We start from the raw sequence: 26,085 nt of genomic DNA, 5'->3' as shown, positions 1-26,085 counted from the left end.
AGCCCCCAACCCCCTGCCAGAATCACACTTTATGGAGGGGGTACACTATGAAAGTGTGTTCATAGTAACTACAGTTTTTAATTGAAACTATGTTTTCTGTTTGTGAAACAAACATAAAGGAACCAGGCAAGGATCTCTGAGACTTTTCATAACCGATAGTAAGAGTCTTACCAGCTGCTGTTCCACAGGCGGGGGCACATCCAAATTGGCATAAACAATGGCAGGGTTGTAAAGACTAAACACCACAGGGTAAAACACCTTCTTACCTATAAATTAAAATATGTTTACATCACAAAAAGAAGTAATAAAATAAAGCATTGATCTTTATTGCAGTAAAGTCTTTACTATGACTTCGTTAAAGTGTTTCTTTGTTACATATGATGATCTTATTTTATTGATATTGTATTTTATCAATGTTCAGGTTACTGAAACCTCATGTTGATGAACATGATGATGATTTTATAACATATCAATAAGTTTGGCTATGAAACTATAACCTTGCAAAAGAACAGAGAAAAAAAGACTAAAGGGTGCTTTATTCCCTTTTGACATGTTTATTCCCGTTGACTCCGGGGCGATGCACAAAAGCATTCTCTCACCTGTTCTGAGGTGAACCATTTATTAATCATTATGTCATCGAATTAGCAGTAACAGATGTAGGTTAACCTCTGACAATCACCAAGAAACTTAGAAACTTCTGTTAAACTCACCCTTCAAAATGAATCATAAAAACCGTGAATCCAAAGGATATTGTACAATGGATACATAAATAATAATTAGAATATAGAACTGCAGACAGATCTAAACAAGATTTGGAAAACTTGGGAAGATTGAGTTAAAAATACATGATGTGGGGTTCCCTGGTGGCGCAGTGGTTGAGAGTCCGCCTGCCGATGCAGGGGACACTGGTTCATGTCCCGGTCCGGGAAGATCCCACATGCTGCGGAGTGGCTGGGCCCGTGAGCCATGGCCGCTGAGCCTGCGCGTCCGGAGCCTGTGCTCCGCAACGGGAGAGGCCACAACAGTGAGAGGCCCGCATACCGAAAAAAAAAAAAAAAAAAACCCACAAAAAATACACGATGTAATAGCCCCCTCAAAAGGCCTTGTCATTAGCATTCAGATTGTTAGCACTGAAGGGACCCTTTAAGGCTAACTAACTAGCCCATCTTCTCTCAATAGAGATCCCCTTGCTGAGACTGGCCTCAATCAGACGTGATAATATATAGCACTCAGAAATTGTCAAGGACCCTGTAAGTAATGTGGCAGCCTTTTTATTACAAGATCCCCAGCAGATGTTCATCTCATCTTCATTAAAACCCACTTAGGGAAGGGGAGCTCAATTTCCCAGAGGCAAATCTATTTCTTTTACATTAAGGAAATAATGTAAAATATATATAAAATATATTTTTTTGCCTGGTAAAAATAGGTAAATCTAACCCTCATTTACCCACTTGACTCTCAGAGAGTTCCTGACAACCATCCCTAACCAAATTGATTAATAAGAAGATAATAATTTGTACGATATGAGTAGTTCTATATAAAAAAACATTTACTATGAGATTTTTTAATATAGAAAACTTCCTTTTCACATTTAAAATAATATTTGATATATAAAAATGTCATTTGCTCTTAACATTTTCAAAAAATATGTACAACATAAAACAAAGTATAGTAATCACCCCAAAATGCACAGTCCGAAGACCAAGCGCCATCTGTATCTAGACCTCTGCGTGAGTGCATGCCTGCATTTGTGTTGGCACCACCTGCCTGAGGTAGAGTGCTTCTGAATCTCACACATCACATTATCACTTTGCTCTTTTTTGATGGGTGCTACTTCCTCCTTGTCAGTTTCAAGATTTATTTCTTTGCATTTGTTTATTTGAATCCAAATGTATACAATGGAATCTGGCCATAATAGAACAAGGGGTATGAACTTCTTCAGAGGGGCAAATTTTCACTTTTCTACTTAATATTCCAGCTAAATTACACCAAATATAACCTTTAAAAAACATAATTAACTTGATTCAAAATATGGGATGTGCTGACATTGTTCTAAATTCTACACTCAACCCACCTACTAACATTTTACTCACCTGGCTCAGCATTTAACCGGCAGCTGTTAAGGAATTCGGCTGAGAAATATATATCAACATCGCAGAAAAACATCAAAACCTCTCCCTTGTCCCAAGCTCGGGCACCCACATTTAGTCCTCGTCCACGATTAAATTCTTCATTCAATGAGACCAAGGTGTAATTGTGAAAATTAGACTCACTATGAGGAAAGCACATACAACAAATGGTAAGCCCCACTTAAAGCTGACTCTCTTAACGCAACTTACAAAATATATTTTACCTTCAGGTATTTATTATGTTGGGTCTACATTCATATAAGGAAAGACAATGATCAGTTTCATGTGTATGATCATCATCAGGGACAGACAGTCAACTAAATGCCCACATTTGAGGCAACATGCTAGTGATGTGAAGTTAATAAGTGTTGAGGGGCCACTACTCTTCAGGATCTTAAAAACCTATTAGGGAGGTAAGAAATATACACATGGAAAAACAGTATAATATTTGGTAATAAATAATGCAATCCACATGAATGATACATACAAAGAGTGCTCTTCTCTCTAGTTCTTCAGATCTTTGCTCAAATGTCCCCTTATCAGAGGGATCCCCTCATGCTACATGTGCAGTAGCCCTGACCTCCCTTTTCTTTAATCTCTATTCCCTTGCCCAGCTTTGTTTTCCTCAGTACCACCAGACATGTTTGTTTGAGTGTCTCCCACTAGAATGTAAGCTCCATGAGAGCAGGGATTTTGTTTTGTTCATTACTATGGACACAACGCCCCTCAAAGGGTAGGAGTTCAATAAATATTTTCTGAATGAATGAATGAACAGCAGTTCTGAGGAAAAAAGATTGCTTTTGTCTGAAGTAGTTAGAGAAGACGTTAGAAACAGAATTTAAGTTATGCCTTAGTTAAAATCCTGAATTCAGTGGTGAGTGTAAAGGTCATTCCAATTAATTATTCTCAAAGGCAAGGAGGTAAAGTAGAAAGTTTTTTAAAGAACAGGAATCAGACAAGTCAAACTGGAACACAGGGATTCTAAAATGGAACAATGAGAGAAGACCAGAAAAGGGTCAGACTAAGGAGTACCTTCCATGAGAAGTTGAAGAACTTGGTCAGTGTTCTAAAGTCAAGGAGGAGTCAGGGTCTTTCCACCAGGGCAGTGGTTTATCACAGCCAAGTCCATGCACCCACAGCATCAGAATTCCCCAGGAACAGGTCAGAAATACATATTCTCAGGCCCCACCCCAGGCCCCTGAATCAGATACTAGGGGAGGAGCTGAGCATCTGCGTCTCTCCTGGGACAAGTCACTCCAGGTTACTGATGTTAAAGTTGGAGAACTGCTGCACTAGGGAACTGCTGGATCAAAAAAGGAACATTTTTAAAAGATTACTCTTAAAATAGTATAGAATGGGAAATGGAGAGACTGAAGCAAAGACTCAAACAGGGCATGGAGTGGACTCCAAGTACTCTGAGTGCCCATGCCTCCCCCACCCCCTTTATAGATTGTAAATCTCTCCCTTCTTTTGGAGAAGCTGCTGATCACCACCTCACACTCCCAGCACCAAGCGGAGGAACTAATCACAGAATACCCCAACCGCAGTAATTTCCTAGGGGCAAGGACCAGACTCAAGCTGGGCTAATCAAAATACCCCCACCCCACCTGGCCATAGTGACTGGCTCAAGAGTGGGCAAAAGTCCTTCCCTGGGATTCTCTCAACTGGATCTGGGAGAAAGCTCTTTCCTCTCTGATGGCAAAGCTGAGAAGATGTGAGCCCAGAGCCGCCAACAGCCATATACCTCACATGTGGAAGAAGCCAATCTGCAACAGGAGAATGAAGTCAACATGCAGAGAAAAACAGACAAGAAGACAAGAGAATTCTGATGGTATTCAAGTCTCTGGTCCCAGTCCCTAAGATACCAAAGCTCTTTTGGTTTTCTTCTCATTAATTTGGTTATAATAATCCCTTTAATTCTGGGAGTTATCCAAGATTCTTCAATAAAGCTCCCATTTTCCTCAACCAAATTCAAGATAAGTTTCCGTCATTTGCCACAGAGGAGTCTTGATTAATGCAGGGACAACTTCAGTAATACCAACGTGAGTCACTGGTACTTAGTAGGTGATCTGAAAATGGTAAGGAGGGAAGAGACAAAGGGAAGAAATGGAGGGAGGGGAGCGTGGGTTAGAGTGGTGGCAGCAGCAAGGAAAGGACAGAACAGAGGTCCTGTGCGGTGAGCAGAAACCGATTAATCAGAGGTAGAGAATGAGTGAAAGACGCTGGCCCTCAGACATCAAGCCCAGGGAATCATGAGAACCTTCGTCTGAACTGAAAGAGGGCCATCAGGAGGAGGAGCCAGTGAAGGCGGAGGAGGAGACAGTGTTTGTTTTTCCTACTCCAATGCTGTGAGCGTCCCTTTGGGGTAGGGACTGCAACTCCCTCCTCTGTGCCCAGTCCTATCCCAACCACCCCAGTTAGACTCCCGAGCAGTGTACCTGGAACATAGTCGGTGGGACTCAATGAATGTTAGTTGAACGATTCGAGAAGAATGGCCGGCCAAAGCTGGACTCTTAGGGAATGGCCACAACTAGCAGAAAGGTAAAGAAGCAAGTAAAGGATACAGAGTTGATGTGGTCAGAAAAGTCAATCAACCTATATCTTACATTATAACATATCTACATTTACAAAATATTTACATTTTACAAACATCAGAGGAGAGGTTCAAGAAGGAAGTACTGGTTAGGTATCAAATGTAAGAAAGCAAAGAGGATGACAGAGAAAAGGCTGAATCTGGCAGTTAGGTCATAACTCTAGGCCCATAACTTAGAGATGAAAAGGCTGAGAAGCTACAGAATTAATAATGGAGTATTAAGGAATTACTAATTCATTCATTCAAACCTCTGAGCACCTACTGTGTGCCAGGTACTACATGAGTTGCTTGGTTAGATAGCTACTGTTTTGTGAGGTTCAGATGTGAAAGGACAGAAACCTAATAGCAGTTACTGGGTACTCTAGAGTCAGGCGGGGGTCTCTTAAGGATAGGGGAGACCTAAGCATCATTTGCAGGGTGAGAAGGAACTTAGGAAAATGGAAGGAAAGAAAAGTGGCAAGCAAGAGAGACAAGCTCAGGAGATGATATCCAAGTGAAGGGATTAGATTTAGAAAAAGGGAAAGAGTTCAAAAAGAAGGAAATGGAAGAATAAATGGAGGCAAATATATACAAGGTGAGTGGGCCGCAGAGTGAGTACACCCTAATCATGCCACACTGTCTAAGAGGTTAAGGGAAGATGAGTCATTTAGAGTGAACTTAGGGGTGAAATGAGGAACTTACTAGCACCACCACTCACATGCTCAGCCAACTTTTAACGGCAGCTATTCAAAATTATTCATTCATTAAGTATCTGAAATTCTCATTCTTCTATTATTATATATAAAGGACTTCAATGTGGACATGGCTCACCAACCTTGTGACAGATTCTAGGATAGACTTGACTTTAGATAGTCCTTCTTTACCAAAATACACCACTGTGAGATGAATTCTCTTGTCCTGATGAATACATACATCCCTAACAGAATTGAAAAATAAAGTTCATTCAGGAAAATATATGAGGCACTACTCATTCAGAAAGCAATCACATGAAGCTTTAACAAGAAAACAAATGAAGCGTTACTCATTTAGAATGAAATCACACAAAGCTTTAAGTAAATATAAAACTGGCAATATTGCTGAATTTTGCCATATTTCAAAACATTTTTGGAACTTTTGCTTTGGTATTGCCTTCAGAAGCAAATTATAAGCTACTCAAGGAAATAAGTTCAATCAGTTCAAAACCAAATAAATAAATAACTCAAGTTTGGGGTCAAGAGTTACTTTGTCTTCAGATTGGCTAATTAGAGAAATTATACTTATCATCAAGGAGTAAATATTTGTCATGATTGAGATTAGTAACTGTAAAGAATAATGTAGCATCTGAAGGTAATTCCAAGAAAGGCAATTAAAAAATGCTTTAGGAAATCAGATCTCAAGCGAGCAATTTCAAAAACGTAAAACTCATTTGGAAGCATGACTTCTAGATATTCTGCAGCAGAACTGTGTTAACTAACTTTTACATCCAACAACTTCAATGAGAACAAAGACTGGGACTACAAAGAATTAAAACTATCATATTAAAGTATTAAAAACATGACAATTGTTCAATTAAAACAAAAAAGTAAAACTTTCCTCAAATCGTTACCCTAATATGTAGTTGTTAATTTTTTAACACTTCAGCATTTAAAAATATCCAAATTTAATGATTAAGAAAAAGAAAAAAATTCTTTTAAAAACTGCTATAGTCTCTGCTTCCCGAGACAGAATAACATTCTCCCACGTTTACTTGAATATTTGTATTTCTAAAATTTCTTTCAATTTTTAAATTCAAATTGTTCTCAGGGAATTTTCTGGGGAGATAGTAACGCTCTATATCTTAACTGGAGAGGCAGTTACATGGGTGTATACATTTGTCAAAAGTCATGAAACCTCTATCCTTGGAATTTGTCGATTTTATTTTATGTAAGTTACACGTCAATAACTTTATTTTTAAAAATTCAACTTGTCCTAAAATGAATTCAAACACAATTATAAAGGTAATCAAATTTAGTTTCTAATAGTCACCCTCAATTTACTTCACAGTTCAAGCTGTCAGTAACACAATATACTATACATGCCTTAAGAAAAAAGGGAATATCAAAACATAAAGTTCCCTAAAGCCAAAAAAATTGTTCTGTAATTCTAAGTAATCATACTCAGTGAAGGTAAATTAAATAAAATGGCATGAAATGTGCTTTTTTTTTTTAGGAGCGCTCAGTCAAATCACTAAGCCCCGGGAGTTACCTGAAGTTCTGCATAAACTGTGCAAATGCTTCAGTTCTTTCAGCAAGCGGCACAATGATATTAATAATTGATCTAGTAATGTCAATCATCTCGCTCTTCACTTTCATGAGAGGTCCAAAAGGGCGGAAGAGAGTCACATGTCTATATTCCGTAAGGTCTGCTTTCTTAAAAAAGAGTTCATACAGTGTGCCCTTATCTCTCTCAGTGCGATAATAACCTAAAGGAAAGAGTTAGGAACAAAGATGTCTCCACGTCAAAGATTACAAGTTCAATATGACTACTGATTTTACTCAAAGATCAAAAGTGTGATACCAGATTTGTAGGGTTTTTATATATTTGTGAAAATTTTATCCCCACAGTATAGTCAACAACTGTTTCTTTAAAAGGAGAGGTTAAAAAAATGTTCACCACTCTGCTATATTATTCAACCCATAAAATATGCTCCAAATGACAATGATTCCTTTTCATACATGACTTTAATAGCAGAGTCTATCAACACAGAAACCAAATGATGAAAATAAAGAAATTACTTCTAGCAATATTAAATTCTAGACCTGACAGCCAAATGATCTATTACTTGGTTCAGCTTAACAAAAATGAATTGAGTGCATTTGTGTCAGGCACTGATGATATAAAGAAGGCTACATGGTCCCAGTTTTTTGGAAGGGTCAGTCTAGTGAGGAAGACAGAAAAATAAAGAAATAACAATATAGTGATATACACATGCAAACACACAAGACTCTGGATAGAATGAAGTCAGACAAAGAAAAATCAGTATAAATTTAAACATGGTGATATGAGACACCTTTGGGAATAAAGTATGGAAGTCAATTGGGCAATCTGGTTTTTAAGTGTGACACTCAGGGGAGAGGTTAGACCTATAGATGTGTGAGTCAGTCAATATCTGGAAATAAAATGGTAAACAAGATTGACTGGTCCCACTCCTCCTGAGGCTTACAGTGTATCAGGAACTACAAATCAGGAAGTGGGAAATGCCATATACTATGACAAATGCTATGAGATGGGACACAGGGTAGAAGAAGTACTGCTATCTTAAACTTGCAGGTTGGAGATCACCTCCCGGAAGAAGTGACATCGAAGCTGAAGTCTGGTAGAGAAACAGGAGTTACTAAATCATTGTCAGTAATTATTTTTTTTGATGAGGGAAGCAGCACAGTGGAGGAAAAGCAAGGGACAAAATGTGTTCCATGCAGAGAAAAATCCTGTAAGTGACAGAATCCGAGGAGAGTTATAAGAAAAGCAGAAGCTGCAGAATATAAAACTGGCATAGGTTCCTTCCTTTTTAGGCAGACATGAAGACATTTTACATATCTTAGTTACCTTATTTCCTCTGCAGCTTTCAATTCTGCCATAAGCTACAAACATACACAGCGAAAAGACAAAAAGCTGAGCTTTCAGAAAAATTACAAGCGTTTTGAAAGAAACAACCCATCAAAAATTGCAGGAAGTGACAGGAGAAAAGAGGTGGCTATAGGGAGAAGACAGCTAAAATGCCACAGAAAAGCACAAGGCCCTCCCTGATGGCCTCCAAAGGCTCAAGGTATCATATTATATTACAGCAAGTGATACCCGTGATGATTTAGGGTCAAAAAAAAAAAAAAAAAACAAACTACACGTGGTATACTGTTTACAGAATCGAGCAAAGAGGACTTTCAAGACATATTTGTATCCAAAATGGTTTTAAGTCTACAATTAAATATCTAGCAGGGGGTATTAAGATGGAGATGGGTTGGGATTTATAATTATTCCTGTTTATATTAATCAACAAATTTCTTAAATTTATACAAGTGTTCCTCAACTTTTGAGTCACGTCCCATTTTGACATATAAAAATCCTATGCCCTTTCTGCAGCCTGTATTAAGAAAATAGGTTTATTTCTTTACTTTTCCAAATGCCAAATATGCTTTTCAAAACTATGTATGCCTCTTGATGTTCTGACATGTGTTTCTCCTCAAAAATACAGAACAATCACTAATCTAAATTAGGTTCTTTTTCTTTCCTTTAGCAAATGGTTTTCAAATCTTGAGCCTTAGTTCATGTATTTTAAAAAATATAAAAAACGAACATCAAGACCAGTTAAGACATGAGTGCAAATACATATACGTGCAAATACATATACAATCCTAAGAGCCCTTCAACTTGGGGAGTATTTTGCTATATAAACTTAGATTTATTCTATTTCCCTGGTCCTTATTTTCTATTTTATCATGATCACATTATAACTTTTTCTAAAAAGCCACTTCAAATTCTTGGTGGAATTTAGTGGGTAAAAATTTAAATGTTTTAATACTGTGGATAATGACTGACATATTACCAGCATACAATAACAGAATTTTGTCATACTAACGTAACTATGGACCAACACTGTTTTCACATTACCTTCTATGAAGTCATTTTCATTAAATACCAGTTTTTCTCCAAGGGGACCATCCTCATCTTCCTGTTCATCGTCTTCATCAGGATTATTAATGACCTCCAAGCCAGCTTCAATAACTTCTACCAATTCGTCTCGCTTATCTTTTCTAACTGGTTTTTCCTCAGGATGGCGAGTGAGACCCATTTCCAACTGGAATACTTTCATTAAGGTAAAACTTTCAAAGGGAATGACTCCATACTCACTAGGTAGTTTGGCTCCTATGCTAACTTCAGCTTTGTCAATTTGTGAATGAAGAAACTCTAAAAGATCACTAGGTGCTTGCTCTTTGTTGCCTTGATAGCCTATGCCATTAGCCCCTACATTCTTTCTCTCTTGCAATGATCTCATCTTCTCACTCATTTCTTGCAATTCTTGTTTTAATTGGGCAATCTGGCGTTTCAGACTGGTTGCTCTGGTTTGATAATGTTCTTCTTGCTCCTGTAGGAGGGCTTGATAATACTCTTTACCATAATTTTCCCCAACAATACCAGGAAGAGATGCATTTCCATCAGTCTGGGGGGCACATTCCAGAAGGTACAAAAATAATATTAAACTGCAGAGTAAAGCGAGACCCAACAGTAGCCAGTGGGTCCGGGTCTGAAGAATTAATCCTCTTCTAGGCATTCTTATTAATGTGGACTTGCCTAATGAGATGTGCTCTTTGCTTGTTCATACCTTTTGCAAAAGGTTATAAAAAAGTAAAAACAAAATCAGGATTTCCATAAAAGGTACCAAAATGAATTTGGCTGTAGCTTAAAAAATTTCTTCCTTCAGCAGTGAATTCTACTTGCAGAAATAATGCATATTTCCTGTATTGTTACCATGATATCCAGAATAAGGAAATCTGATCTACACAATCAGATAAAATCCATGACATGGGTGGTGATTTTTCTGAAAGAAACAGATCAGAATCAATCAGAATTTTGTTTCTTTAAGTATATCACACTGTTGACAGCTTCAGTAAACTTAGCTATGTGACTACCATAGGCAGAGCACCAGGAGAGGCACTAATACAATATAGAATATCCAGTAAACGCTGGGAGAAAGTACTAAGAAAAATACCTTATGAAACACTAAAATATCACATGTAATACTTTCAACCACAATGTCTACACATCCATAAACTGAATGAATCAAAGAAACATTAAACTTATGTTTAGCATAGTTTGTGTTACAATAGATAGATTCTATTGGTCCCTAACTATTTGAAAATTACATCATGTATAACTCTTTATTGACATAATATTTCAATTAACTCGCCATTTCCCACCTATAACATATCACCATTTGGGAGCTGAGTTTCTATAAAATGTTTTTATGTTGATAATGGCTTTCTAGAGAGAGATATTTTCTTCCAGTTTATTCAATTCAAGCATTCTACTTCATTAATTTCTATAGCTCAACTCAGTCAATCTAAGAGCCTTAAAATTAAGTTGGGAGGAAAAGCAATTTCAACAGGTCACAGACATCTGGAAAACACAGTAAGAAACAGTTTTACATCCAAAGTCCTCCAGTAGATTATTTGAGCATTAGATCACATAATTCTTTCCAGTGTATTACACAGCAACAGATTTCCTACAACTCTGGAAAGTTTGGAGTCTATATAAAGAAAAACAGGAACATATTTATCCATAGGGAAACAAAATCCAAGAACCGTTTATAAATTTACAAAATTACATGCTATCCCTCATACCACAACCAGCTATGTGAGCTCTTCCATGTTTCTTTCTAAACTAAGGATCCTTAATTCTAGAAATAGAGAAGGTTAAACCTAGGAGACAGGAAACAGGGAAGGCCTCCACTGCAGAGAGAACTTCTATTCTAATGAAGGGTTTGTCAAGAATATGTGATACTACAGCCTGCTTTTAACAGAATTGGTTTCTACCAGTGCAGCAGAACCTATGGAAGAAGGTCACTAGAGAGCATCAGCCCTTGTCAGTTTCTTGGTGATTAGGAAAGCCTGGATGCCTTCTGTGAAAAATGCTGCAATGTGTGTTTTTTGTGGCACATATTTATACAAAATGTAGGATAGATTCAAACTTCTTTTGGCTAGTGGATCACAAACAGTGGACTTAACTACCCTTAGCCATTTATTACTTTAATTAACCAAAAGATAACCAAGTATTCTTAAAATTTTAATTCACAAGTTTTACTATGATAGCATCTGTTTTACTGCTTATAAATCTTATTTATTTCAAATGATATAGGAAAAAATAGGAAAAAAATATTGGTACCGTATCAAGAAAACTAAGTAAAAAACAAAGCCAGTATTAGTTCTAGGACTTTAACATGTCTCAGAACTGTAATTCTTAGCATAAGAAACCACTTAAATTTCATTGTTTAAAAGTTAAAACTCAGAGGTATCTCTTAACTATAAGTTATTACTAGCCCATTTATAGGGAAAAGAAAGATTAAAACTAAAAATGTGGGAACATAATCTTGAATAAGTTAATAAAGTTATATATATTTAACTATACTATATTTGAACTTGATAACAGAACTAACAGCATATAAGCTAAGTATGTCAACCTTATATTAATAATGGTACCTCATGTTTTTTTTCTTTATATAGACAATGTATTTTAAACTGTGAGATATCACTCATTAATGGGTCACTACCAAAGGTTTACTTTTCAGTGAAATAGAACAGGAAATACTGGTGCATATCACATATAGTAGTAAATTTTGTGTTGCAAATACACATACACACATATGCATGAGCTAGCCACATAAAATTTATAAGTGGGTTGTGATCCAAAAATCTTGAAAAATACTGATTTATAAGGTATTCTTATACATTTCCCATGTCATTCTTTCAGAATAGTGTTGCTAGTATCTTCTTTTGTATAGGAAAAATAGGTTCAGAAATGAAAAGATTTAAATAAGGTTATATAACTATTAAGTGGCAACATGAAAGCCAAGGTCGTCTTTCTCCCTCCTTTAAGCAAAATACAGGTCTGAGATATCTTACATGCTTATCTTATAGCTGAATATCTTATGGTTAAATATTATCCACTGAAATGAAAGAAAAGTTGCTGTAATTACTTTAAAGATTTTTTTGATGTGGACCATTTTTAAACTCTTTATTGAATTTGTTACAATATCGCTTCTGTTTTATGTTTTTTGGCCATGAGGCATGTGGGATCTTAGCTTCCTGACCAGGGATCAAACCCGCACCCCCTGCACTGGAAGGTGAAGTTTTAACCACTGGACCTCCAGGGAAGTCCCTGTAATTATTTTAGAATATAAATGTTAGTTGCACAGCTCTGTGGTTGTTAAACATAAAAGATTCCAATTAAAGTCATATTTGCCTTTATGTTCCCTGAAGGGAACTCTTTAACAACATCCTAAAAAACTAGATTATGACAACTCTAAATATGTTAAGAATAGTATTAGAGAACACACTCATTTTCTGCCTGTTACACCTTGACTGCCATCATTCTATGTAGTCTGTCTGTATGATAAACCAGGTTCATTCACAACCCAGAGTTAATCCCAAGCAACCTTCCAAGCACCAACAGCAGATAGTTAAGTGTTCTGAGGAGAGAATGGGATACTGTGGAAATGGGAAACTGAGCTGTCAAAGATATGTAAAACAAAATCAAAGAGCTCAGAGTAGAAAAGAACGTTAGGAGCCACCAATTCTTACACTCTAAAACAGACTAAAGAGACTTCCTCTTATAGCCAAGATCAAGTAACCTGGACCAGATTTACTCTCACACTGGAAACAACTAAAAACAAACAAAATCAATTAAAAAAAAACCTCCAATATATGAAACAATGATTTTCAAGATACTGAACATTAGGTAATAAAGTACACTGATCCTTGGAGGAACAAAAAACAAGTGATTGCACAGCTTTCTGCCGTAGTTTCCAAGCCATAGCACAGGGAGTCCCCTCCTAAGTAGAGCCCAGGTAACTCCCTGAGTTGATGAGGTGGAGCTGACAGTCTGAGGAGACCAAGGCAGCTAGGTTCAAAGGATATAGTACCAGAGGAGAGAGCTGGACAGGGAGAGAACTCCAGAGATCTCAAGAGGACACCCTTTGGGTGTGCAGCAGAGCACTAATAAGGGCAGGCATATGAAGAAACTAACTGAGCCTAAGGACAGAAGCACACAAAAAATTAGAAGACACAGAACTCAGCATTCAAACAGGGCCAAGAATAGTGACTGTTCCCACCAGACAAACTGGAAAACCTCAAAATTCATGGGGCATTGGGTAGAGTACTCAAAAAGGTCTTGCCTCAGTAGTGGGAAATAATTAGCTCTAGACTAAATACGGGCCTGATCCTGCCAACAAACCTTAAAAGCAAGGCCTGAAAGGATCAAATTGTTTCCATATAACTGTACAACAAGCCTCACAAATATTTATAGGAACATAAAAATATCCAGCATCCAGTAAAATAAAATTCAAAATGTTTGCCCTCCAAACAAAAATGATCAGGCATACAAAGAAAAAGAAAAACACAACCCATAATGAAAAAATTAATGATTGAAACTGACCTAGAAATGACAGAGATGCTGGAATTCACAGAAAAGGACATTAAAAGTTATTATAACTGTATTTAAAAAGATAATCATGTTCAAAAAAGTAGGGAGACACGCAGACGACGTTAAAAAAAGATCCAAATTCAACTAAGGAGATAAAAACATCAATTTCTGAGATGAAAAATATACTGAATGGGATTAACAGCAGATATTTCAGAACAAAATATTAATGAATTGAACACATAGCAACAGAAATTATTCAAAATGTAGAAGGAAAAAAATAATGAAAAGCATGAATAGAGCACCTGGTAAGCTGCGTGACAACTTCAAGCAGCCTAATATATACGTAATTAGAGTCTCCAGACAAGGGGGAGGGGGCTAGGGGAAATATTTAAAGAAATAAGGCTGAAAATTTTCCAAATTTGATGAACTATCAACACAGATCCAAGAAGCTCAACGAATACCAAATACAAAAGCCACAAAGAAAACTAAAGCAAAGCTCATGATAATCAAACTGCACAAATCCTACGATAAACAGAAAATCTTAAAAGTGGCCAAAGGAAAAAAACACATCATACAAAACAAAAAACAAAGAGAATGGAGCAATGTCTTTAAAGAACTGAAAGGAAAAATACGTCTACCTAGAATTCTACATTCAGAAAAAGTATTCAAGAACAAAGACAAAAAACTTTTTTTAGATATTAAAAAGCTAAAAGAATTCATCACCATCAGACCTTCACTACAAGTCCTTTAGGTGGAAGGAAAATGTTAGCAGATGGAAATATGGATCTACACAAAGCAATGAAGAAACCAGAAATGTTAACTACATGGATAATTACAAGATGTCTTTCTTTTTATTTGTCGACACTGCGCAGCTTGTGGGATGTTAGTTCCCAGACCAGGATTGAACCCGGGCCACGGCAGTGAAAGTGCTGAGTCCTAACCACTGGACCGCCAGGGAATTCCCCAAGATTTCTGTTATTATTTAAATTGCTTTCAAATATAACTGAATGAAATGGACAAATTCCTAGAAAGACACAAACTACTGTAACTGACTCAAGGAGAAATAGTAAATATGAATAGACTTATAATGAGACTCAATTAGTAATCAAAAACTACCCACAAAGAAAAGTCCAGAATCAGATGGTTTTACCAGTAAATTCAACCAAGAATTAATAAGAATACTAATGCTTCACAAACTCTTTCAAAAAACAGAGGGAATACCTCCCAACTCATTCTATAAGGCCAGTATTGCTGTGCTACTAAAACCAGATAAAGATATCAAAACTACAGACCAATATTTCTTATGAATATAGACACAAAAATCCTCAACAAAATGTTAGCACACTAAATCTATCAACACAAAACACCATGACCAAGTGTGATTTATCCCAAAAATGCAAGGTGAATTTACCATCTGAAAATCAATTAATGCAATACACCACATCAATAGAATAAAGGACAAAACCCATATGATTGTATCAATAGACACAGAAAAAACATTTCACAAAATCCAGCACCACTTCCTGATAAAACCACCCAACACACGAGGAATAGAAGGCAACTTCCTCAACCTGATAAAGGGCATATATAAAAAACCCACAGCTAACTTCATATTTAATGGTGAAAGACTGCATGCTTTCCCCCTAAGATCAGGAATAAGAAAAGGATGTCTGCTCTCATCACTTCTATTAAACATTGTATTGAAGGATGTTCTAATCAGGGCAATTAGGCAAGAAAACAAAATAAAAGACATCTGAATTGAAAAAAAAGAGGACTATCTCTATTTGCAGATGATGTGATCTTGCATAAAGAAAATCCTAAGAAATTAGGAACTCAGGATACAAGATCAATACACAAAAATCTACTGCATTTCTATATACCAGCAATGAATAACCTGAAAATAAAATTATGAGAACAATTTATTTGCACCAAAAAGAATAAAAGTACGTAGGAATAATTTTAACAAAAGAAGTACAAAGATCGGGGCTTCCCTGGTGGCACAGTGGTTGAGAGTCCGCCTGCCGATGCAGGTGACACAGGTTCGTGCCCCGGTCCGTGAAGATCCCACATGCCGCGGAGCGGCTGGGCCCGTGAGCCATGGCCGCTGAGCCTGCGTGTCCAAGCCTGCGCTCTGCAATGGGAGAGGCCACAATAGTGAGAGGCCTGTGTACCGCAAAAAAAATAACTAAAATAAAAATAAAAAGGAGGTAATGAAAATACTGAAGAAAGGGTATCAACAGAAATGAAGATTACCGTAAAAAGGAACTAGAAACTATAAGGAAGAGCCAAGAAAAATTGGAAAATTCATTTGCTGAGATGAAAGTTGAGCTAAAGGCAACAAATAGCAGAATAAATAATGCAGAAGAAAGAATATGTGATCTGGAAGATAGAATAATGGAAACAACCCAATCAAAACAACAGACAGAAAGCCAAATGAAAAAAAAAACATGAAAGTAATATAAGAGACCTGTGGAATAATATAAAGTGTGCCAGTCTACACACAGTAGGGATTCCAGAAGGAGAACAAAGAAAAAAGGGAATTGAAAATGTATTTGAAGAAATTATGGCTGAAAACGTCCCAAACCTAAAGAAGGAAACAGATAGATACAGGAAGCACAGAGGGTCCCAAACAAGGTGAACCCGAACAGACCTACACCAAGACATATTACAATAAAAATGGCAAAAGTTAAAGATAAAAAGAGGATTCTAAAGGCAGCAAGAGAAAAACAGAGTTAATTACAAGGGAACCCCCATAAGGCTATCAGCTAATTTCTCTAAAGAAACAGTGCAGCCAGAAGGGAGTGGCAAAATACATTCAAAGTCTTGAAAGAGAAAAATCTGCAACCTAGAATACTCTACCCAGCAAGGTCATCATTTAGAATAGAGTAGAAATAAAGAATTTCTCAAATAAGCAAAAACTAAAAGAATTCAGCAATACTAAACCTATCCTAAAAGAAATATTGAAAGGTCTTCTCTAAACAGAAAAGAAGTAGGAAGATATAGGAAGGAGGAAATCATAACTGGAAAGTAAATCACTTAAATTAGCCGGTATACAGAGCAAAAAGAAAAAAAAAAGAAAAAACCGATTTGTGAAAGCGATGATAAACACAAGGAACAACAAAAGGATAAACGTGAAGATGTAAAAAAGGACATCAAAATCATAAAATGTGGGGAAGAGAGTAAGAAAACGTAGATTCTTTTTTTTAGAATGTGTTAGAACCTATATTGACTATCAATCTAAAGCAAGCAGATACAGGAAGGGGTTAACATACTTGAAAAACAGGCAACCACAAATCAAAAACATACAACAGATTCACAAAAACCAAAAAGAACACAAGCATAAAATAAAAGGAAATCATCAAACCACAAAAAGAAAAAGGAACAAAGAAAAAACATAGAATCAACTGGAAAACAAGGTTTAAAATGGCAATAAATATATATGTATCAATAATTACCTTAAATGTCAGTGGACTGAATGCTCAATCAAAAGACAGAGTGGCAAACTGGGTAAAAAAAAAGAGCCTACAATATGCTGCTGTCTACAAGAGACCCACCTTAGGGAAAAGGACACACAGACTGAAAGTGAGGAGATGGAAAAAGATATTTCATGCAACCAGAAATGACAAGAAAGCAACAGTTGCAATACTTGTATCAGACAAAATACTTCAAAACAAAGGCCATAAAGAAAGATAAAGAAGGAAACTATATAATGATAAAAGGATCAATACAAGAAGATGATTTTACGCTGGTCAACATATATGCACCTAATATAAGAGCATCCAAATACATAAAACAAACACTAACAGACATAAAGGGAGAAACTGATGGGAATACAATAATATTAGGAGACTTTAACACCTCACTCACATCAATGGACAGATCTTCTAAACAGAAAATCAGTAAGGCAACAAAGATCCTAAATGATACAACAGAACAGTTAGACTTAATTGATATTTTCAGGACATTATATCTGAAAAAAAAAACAGAACACATTTTTTCCAAGTGCACATGGAACATTCTCTAGGACTGACCACATACTAGGGCACAAAACTAACCTCAACGAATTTAAGAGTACAGAAATTATTTCAAGCATCCTCTCTGACCACAACAGCATGAAACTAGAAATCAACCACAGGAAAAGAAATGAGGAAAAAATGATTATATGGAGATTAAGCAACATGCTACTAAAAAACCAACGGGACAACAAGGAAATCAGAAAGGAAATTAAAAAGTACCTTGAGAATACCATAAAAAATACCATACAAAATCTATGGGATGCAGGAAAAGCAGTTCTTAGAGGGAAGTTGACAGTGATACAGGCCTTCCTCAAAAAACAAGAAAAATCTCAAGTAAACAACCTAACCTACCACCTAAAAGAATTAGAAAAAGAAGAAAAAATGAAAGCTGAAGTCAGCAGAAGGAAGGAAATAATAAAGATCAGGGAGGAAATAAATAAAATAGAGATTTAAAAAAACAAGAAAATATCACTAAAACCAAGAGCTGGTTCTTTGAAAGGATAAACAAAATTGACAAACCTCTGGCCAGGACCACCAAGAAGAAAAGAGGGAGAACCCAAATAAACAAAATAAGAAATGAAAAAGGAGAAATCTCAACCAACACCACAGAAATATAAAAAGCCATAAGAAAATACTATGAACAAGTATATGCCAACAAATTTGACAGCCTACAAGAAACGGACAACTTTCTAGAAACATACAGCCCACCAAAACTGAATCAAGAAGAAATAGATAATTTGAACAGTCCAATCACTAGCAGTGAAATAGAATCTGCAACAGTAATTAAAAAAAAACTCCCTACAAACAAAACTCCAGGAACAGACGGCTTCACAGGTGAATTCCACCAAACATACAAAGAACATATATCGATCCTTCTCAAACTCTTCCACAAGACTGAAGAGGAGGGAACACTCCCAAAGACCTTCTATGAAGCCACCATCACCCTGATATCAAAACCAGACAAAGATACCACCAAAAAAGAAAGTTACAAGCCAATATCTTTGATAAATATAGATGCAAAAATTCTCAACAAAATATTAGCAAACTGAATCCAACAACACATAAAAAAGATCATACACCACCACCATGTGGGATTCATCCCAAGTTCACAAGAATGGGTCAACACACGCAAATCAAACAATGTAATACACCACATTACAAAAGAAAAGTCAAAAACCACACAATCATCTCAACAGATGCAGAAAAAGCATTTGACAAAATTCAACATCCATTCACAATAAATCTCTTACCAAAGCGGGTACAGAGGGAACATATCTCCACATAATAAAAGCCGTTTATGACAAGCACACAACCAATATAATACTCAATGTTGAAATGCCGAAAGTCTTCCCACTAAAATCTGGAACAAGACAAGGATGCCCACTCTCACCACTTCTATTCAACATAGTATTGGAAGGCCTAGCCACAGCAATCAGACAAGAAAAGGAAATACAGTAAGTCCACTACATACGAATGAGTTCCATTACGAGAGCACGCTCAAGTCCAACTTGTTCGTAAGTCCAACAAAGTTAGCCTAGGTACCCAACTAACACAATCATCTATATAGTACTGTACTGTAATAGGTTTAAAATACTTTTCACACAAATAATACATAACAAACAAACACAAAAAATAAAACATTTTTAATCTTACAGTACAGTACCTGGAAAAGTACAGTAGTACAACAGCGGGCATATAGGGGTTGGTTATCGAGTGAACAGGCAAGAAGAGTTACTGACTGGAGGAGGGAGAGGAGGTGGGAGATGGTAGAGTTGAAGGATCATCAGCAATAGGAGATGGAGGGCAAGCTGCAATTTCACTCATGCCTGACGTTGGTGGCACAGGTTCTGGTTCCTTGCTGGATTCAATTCTATCTAACCTTTTGAAAATATGATCCAGTGGTATCTGGGTAGTAGCTCTTTTTTTCTTGTCATAGAAGACACGGTAGCACTGGATTGTATTCTGAATGGCTGCTGCAACCTTTGTGAACTGTTCTACGTCCAGGTCCTCTGCCTCTAAAACTAACAGTTCTCGTCAAACAGAACTAACTTATGTGATTAGACATGTGAACGCACATTCGAATCTTTGGAAGCTCGCAACTTGAAGGTTCGTATGTAGGGGACTTACTTACTGTAAACAGTATCCAAATTGGAAGGGAAGAGGTAAAATTGTCACTATATGCAGATAACATGATACTATATATAGAAAGCCCTAAGGATTCCACACAAAAAACTACTATATCTAATAAATGAATTCAGCAAAGTACCAGGATACAAGATTAACATTCAGAAATCGGTTGCCTTTTTTTACACTAACAATGAGATACCAGAAAGGGAATGTTAAAAAAAAAAAAAAAAAAAAAACTTTTAAAATCACACCAAAAAAAATAAAATACCTAGGAATAAACCTGACCAAGGAGGTGAAAGACTTAAACTCTGAGAAGTATAAAACATTAATAAAGGAAATTAAAGATGATTCAAAGAAATGGAAAATCTTCCCATGCTCAAAAATTTATACGGAACCATAAAAGAAAATTTCCCATGCTCAAAAATTTATATGGAACCATAAAAGACCCAGAATTGCCAAAGCAATCCTGAGGAAAAAAACAAAGCAGGAGGCATAACTCTCCCAGACTTCAGACAATACTACAAAGCTACAATAATCAAAACAGTGTGGTATTCGTACAAAAACACAACATATGGAGCAATGGAACAGAAAAGAGAGTCCAGAAATAAACCCACACACCTACAGTCAATTAATCTTCAACAAAGGTGGCAAGAACATAAAATGGGAAAAAGTCTCTTCAGCAAGTGGTACTAGGAAAGTTGGACAGCTGCATGTAAACCAATGAAGTTAAAACACACCCTCATACCATGCACAAAAATAAACTCAAAATGGCTTATTAAACACTTAAACATAAGACATGACACCATAAAACTCCTAGAAGAGAGCATGGGCAAAACATTCTGACATAAATCGTACCAATGTTTTCTTAAGTCAGTCTCCCAAGGCAATAGAAATAAAAACAAAAACAAACAAACAGGACCTAATTAAACTTACAAGTTTTTGCACAGCAAAGGAAACCATAAAACAAACAAAACAAAAAAGACAACCTACAGAGGACTGGCAGAAAATATTTGCAAATGATGCGACTGACAAGGGCTTAACCTCCAAAATATACAAACAGCTCATACAACTCAACAACAAAAAAACAAACAACCCAATTGAAAAATGGGCAGAAGACCTTAGCAGACATTTCTCCAAAGGAGATATACAGATGGCCAGCAGGCACATGAAAAGATGCTCAACATCGCTAATTATTAGAGAAACGCAAATCAAAACTACAATGAGGTACCACCTCACACCAGTCAGAATGGCCATCGTTAAAAAGTCTACAAATAACAAATGTTGGAGAGGGTGTGGAGAAAAGGGAACTCTCCTACACTGTTGGTGGGAATGTAAGTTGGTGCAGCCACTGTGGAAAACAGTATGGCGGTTCCTCAGAAAACTAAAAACAGAATTACCATATGACCCAGCAATCGCACTCCTGGGCATACAGCCAGATAAAACTACAATTCAAAAAGATACATGCACCCCTATGTTCATAGCAGCACTATTCACAATAGCCAAGACATGGAAACAACCTCAATGTCCATCGACAGATGAATGGATAAAGTAGATGTGGTACATATATACAATGGAATACTACTACTCAGCCATAAAATAGAATGAAATAATGTCACTTGCAGCAACATGAATGCAACTAGAGATTATCATACTAAGTGAAGTCAGAAAGAGACAAATACCATATGATATCACTTATATGTGGAATCTAAAACACGGCACAACTGAACCTATCTACAAAACAGAAAGAGACTCACAGACATAGAGAACAGACTTGTGGTTGCCATGGGAGAGGGGGGAGGAACAGGGATGAACTGATAGTTTGAGGTTAGTAGATGCAAACTATTACATGTAGAATGGATAAACAACAAGGTCCTATTGAATAGCACAGGGAACTATATCCAATCTCCTGGGATAAACCATAATGGAAAAGAATATAAAAAAAGAATGTATGTTTGTATAAGTAGGTCACTTTGCTGTACAGCAGAAATTAGCACAACATTGTAAATCCACTATACTTCAACTAAAAAAAAAAAGAAGTACAAGACTTGTATTCTGAAAACTACAATACACTGTTAAAAGAAATTAAAGATTTAAATAAGTGGAAAGGTACCGATGCTCACTGACTGGAAGACTTGATATTATTAAGATGGCAATACTCTCAAAATTGATTTACAGATTCAACACAATCCTCTTCAGATTCCCAGCTTTACAGAAATTGACAAGCTTATCCTAAACTCATGGAAATTCAAGGAACCCAGAACAGCCAAAACAGTACTAAGAAGAACAAAATTGGAGGACTCAACTTTCCCATTTCAAAACTTACTTCAAAGCTACAGTAATCAAGCTAGCATGGAGCTAGCATAAGACTAGACATATGGATCAATGGGATAGAATTTAGGATCCAGAAATAAACCTTCACATTAAGTCAAGTGATTTTCAACAAGGGTGTCAAGGTAACTTAATGGGAAAAGAACAGTCTTTTCAATAAACGGTGCTAGGATACCTGGATACTCACAAGCAAAAGAATGAAACTGAATCTCTACCTCACCCTATAGTCAAAAGTTAACTCAAAATGGGTCAAAGATCTAAATGTAAGAGTTAAAGCTATACACTTATAAACAAAACATAAATGTAAATCTTTGTGACCTTGGATTAGGCAATGGTTTCTTAGATCTATGACACCAAAATACCAAAGACCAAATATATAAATTAGATTTCATTAAAATTAAAAACTTTTGTGCTGTAAAGGGTATCATCAAGAAAGTGAAAAGGATGGGAGAAAATATTTGTAAACCATATATCTACTAGGAAATAGAATATATAAATATATATATCTAGAATATATAAGATGCATCTAGAATATATAAGACGCATCTAGAACATATAAAGAACTCTTACAACTCAATATTAAAAAAATAACCCAATGAACAAAAGGTATGAATAGACATTCTTCTAAAGATTAAGCTGATAAGCATGTGAAAATATGGTCAACATCATAAACCAATAGGGAAATGCAAGTGAAAACTACAATGAGATACCGCTTCATATGCACTACGATATAATTTAAAATGAATTATAGGGGAGAAGGGCATAATAGGGGAAGGGGGTTAAGAGGTACGAACTACTAGGTTTAAAGTAAATAAGATACAAGGATGTAATGCACAGCACAGGGAACACAGTTAATATTTTATAACTTTAAATGTAGTATAACCTATAAAAATATTGAATCATTATGTCGTACACCTGAAACTAATACTTTAAGTCAACTGTACTTCAATTAAAAAAATCACAAAATGAATCATAGATCTAAATGAAAACCTTAAAATATAAAACTAGAAGCATAAGAGAAAATCTCTGTGACCTTGAATTAGGCAAAGATTTCTTTGATATGACACTAACAGCATAACTGATAAACTGAACTTCATCAAAATTTGTGCTCTTTGAAGAACACTATAAAGGGAATGGAAAAACAAGTGACAGGCCAGGAGAAAATATGGGCAAAGCATATATATGATAAAAGACTTGTATTCAGAATCTATTTTTAAAAGTATCAAAATGCAATAACAAAACAAACACAATCAAAAATTGGCAAAAGATTTGAAGAAACACTTCAAATAAGCACATGAAAAAAATACTCAACACTGTTAGCCATCAGGGAAATGCAAATTCAAACCAAAATGAGACACCACAATGGCTAATCTTAGACGGGCTAAAATTAAAAAGATCGATATGTTGGTGACAATGTGGAGGAACTAGAACTTTAATACACTGCTGGTGGTAATGTGAGATGGTTTCACAGTTTCTTAACAAGTTAAATATAAGCCTATCGCTTGATTGAGCCATTCCATTCCTAGATATTTAACCAAGAGAAATGAAAGCATATGTCCATAGAAAGACTTGTACATAAATGTTCATAACAGCTTTATATGAAACAGCCAAAAACTAGAAATAACTCAAACGTCCATTAACAAGTGAATGGATAAACAAACTAATACAGCCATACAATGGAACACAGCTCATCAATAAAAAGGAATAAACTACTGATACATGTTTCAATATGGGTGAATCTCAATAATAGAAGCCCAACAAGAAAGGAGTACAATGAAAGAGTATGATTCCATTTATATAAATTCTAGAAAACGTAAGGTAATTTGTAGTGACAGAAAGCAGAGGAGTCAGTGGTTGCCTGGGATGGGGCGAGGGTAGGGAAGGTCGTACCGGGAAGGAATTATAAAAGGGCACAAAGAAACTTTTGGGAGTGATGGATTTGTCCATCATTTGATTGTGGTGATGATTTCAGGTATATACGGTATGTTCAAATTATCAAATTTTATACTTTAAACATGTGTAGTTTATTGTAAGTCAATTATACCTCAGTGAAGCTGTTTAGTAGTGCCAAAGAGGCATTTGTAAGTAAACTCCATTTTGTTCATTAAGACAAATATGAAGATTTGTTGACTAAAAATCTGGATTTAAAAAAACAAAACAAAGCATACACCAGGCCCCGGCCCCCACAAAAGTAGTACTCAGATTACTCTGAAAGTCTTGTTACATCTTTTCTATTTGCCCTGTGCTTCTGAGAAAACAAGAGAGTATTAAAGATAGTTCATTCTACAGTAATGATCCCTAAATAATATGACCTTTAACCAGTTTCTACTCAAACATTTGATTCTATAATTTTATGAAACTACCAATAAACATTTCATAATCACTTCCAGGATGCTTACACGGCAATGTGCCAAACTAACTTCTGCAATGAGAGTAGCCTACTGCTTTCTGCAAAATACAAGCAACCCATTTGAATCTGAATTTATTTATTTTCAACGTTCTAGTCTGTATAGTCTTCCTAAATTTTCTGAACGATTTCTAAAGTTTTCAAATACTAAATGTATAATTTTGAGTTCATTTTTTAAACAACAAAAAGTCACAAAAATTATTAGGAAAACAAAACCTCTGTCAGCAGACTAAACTAAAACATTATGAAGTACAAACACATGTAAAGGAGGGAATTAGAACTTTTTACTTCTTGAGCAACTGATGAGTATTACAATGATACATGGATTCTTTAAGGTCATTGAATAAATACTTTGTAAATATTTAGAAATACTGATCACCAAAAGGCAGCATGCATTCAACAAATATTTGAGTACCTACTACTGTATGTCAGGCACTGCAATGAATGGAATATTCCCCCACCCTCACTGGCAAATTCATATGTTGAAATCCTAACCCCCAATATGGCAGTATTAGGAGTAGGGCCTTTGGGAGATAATCAGTTCATGAGGGTGGAGCCCTTCTGAATGGGATTAGTGTCCTTATGAGAGAGACCCCAGAGAATTAAGTAGCCCTCCTTCTGCCTTGTGAAGATACAAGAAGTTGGCAGTCTACAACCTGGAAGAGGATCCTCACCAGAACCCAACTATGCTGGCACCCTGATCTCAGACTTGAGAAATATATTTGTTGTTTATAAGCCACTCAATCTATGGTACTTTGTTATAACTGCCCAAACTGACTAAGACAGCCACTGTGTTGGGTGCCAAGAACAAGTAACATCAGATGGATCATTTTGACAAGCATTTCCAGGGAAAATTAAATTTATGGTACGTGGATTTCAGCAAAACAAATGACAGTAATACCCATATCTTTATAAATAAAGCAGAAAATTGTGCCAAAGGCAGCCTGTGGCACAGTAAAAACAGAGTCAAGTGTCATAGCTACTTAATAGCTATGTAATCTTGAGCATAATACTTAACTTTTCTGGGCTTCGTCTGTAAAAAGAAATCACTTGCTTGGATGGTCAAGGTTCTTTCCAAGATGTTACAATTCCTATGATGAATGATAAACTAAAAATACACACACACACACATACACACACACATTCTTATTTTTTGAAGGACAAATCTGATTTAAATGCACATGCCCTTTAGTGCAACAATTTGCAATTCCACTTTTAAGATTCTAAACTACAGAAATATTCATACTAGTATATAAAGTCACATGCATAAGATGTTTACTAGTGTTATATGTAACAGCTAAATAAAAATAAAAGCAACTTTATCCATCAGTAGGG

The 26,085-nt window shown here is 36.0% G+C and overlaps 1 protein-coding gene across 8 annotated transcripts in view; it reads right to left on the bottom strand.

Moving 5' to 3' along the window:
* CSGALNACT2 (chondroitin sulfate N-acetylgalactosaminyltransferase 2) overlaps positions 1 to 26,085 on the bottom strand; it is a 56,647-nt gene that overhangs the window by 25,994 nt on the left and 4,568 nt on the right. The window contains exons 2-7 of one of the 8 annotated variants that reach the window (XR_004346090.1): positions 9,346 to 10,273; positions 6,946 to 7,162; positions 5,537 to 5,638; positions 4,568 to 4,659; positions 2,094 to 2,272; positions 172 to 266 (exon numbers count right to left, since the gene is read on the bottom strand). Coding sequence is in view for 6 of the 8 variants with exons in the window: in XM_032607492.1 (XP_032463383.1) it covers positions 172 to 266; positions 2,094 to 2,272; positions 5,537 to 5,638; positions 6,946 to 7,162; positions 9,346 to 10,006 (1,254 nt within the window). In the remaining 2 variants the exon portion in view is untranslated. Of the gene's footprint in view, positions 1 to 171; positions 267 to 2,093; positions 2,273 to 3,162; positions 3,896 to 4,567; positions 4,660 to 5,536; positions 5,639 to 6,945; positions 7,163 to 9,345; positions 10,274 to 26,085 lie in introns of those variants that run through there. The other 7 variants (XM_032607492.1, XR_004346089.1, XM_032607496.1 and 4 more) reach the window with 7 other exon arrangements.

Source organism: Phocoena sinus, chromosome 16, assembly GCF_008692025.1.
Source record: "Phocoena sinus isolate mPhoSin1 chromosome 16, mPhoSin1.pri, whole genome shotgun sequence".
NCBI classification, from domain to species: Eukaryota; Metazoa; Chordata; class Mammalia; order Artiodactyla; family Phocoenidae; genus Phocoena; species Phocoena sinus.
Note: the sequence above shows the minus strand (reverse complement) of the source record. Positions and strands in the feature narration are given on the sequence as shown.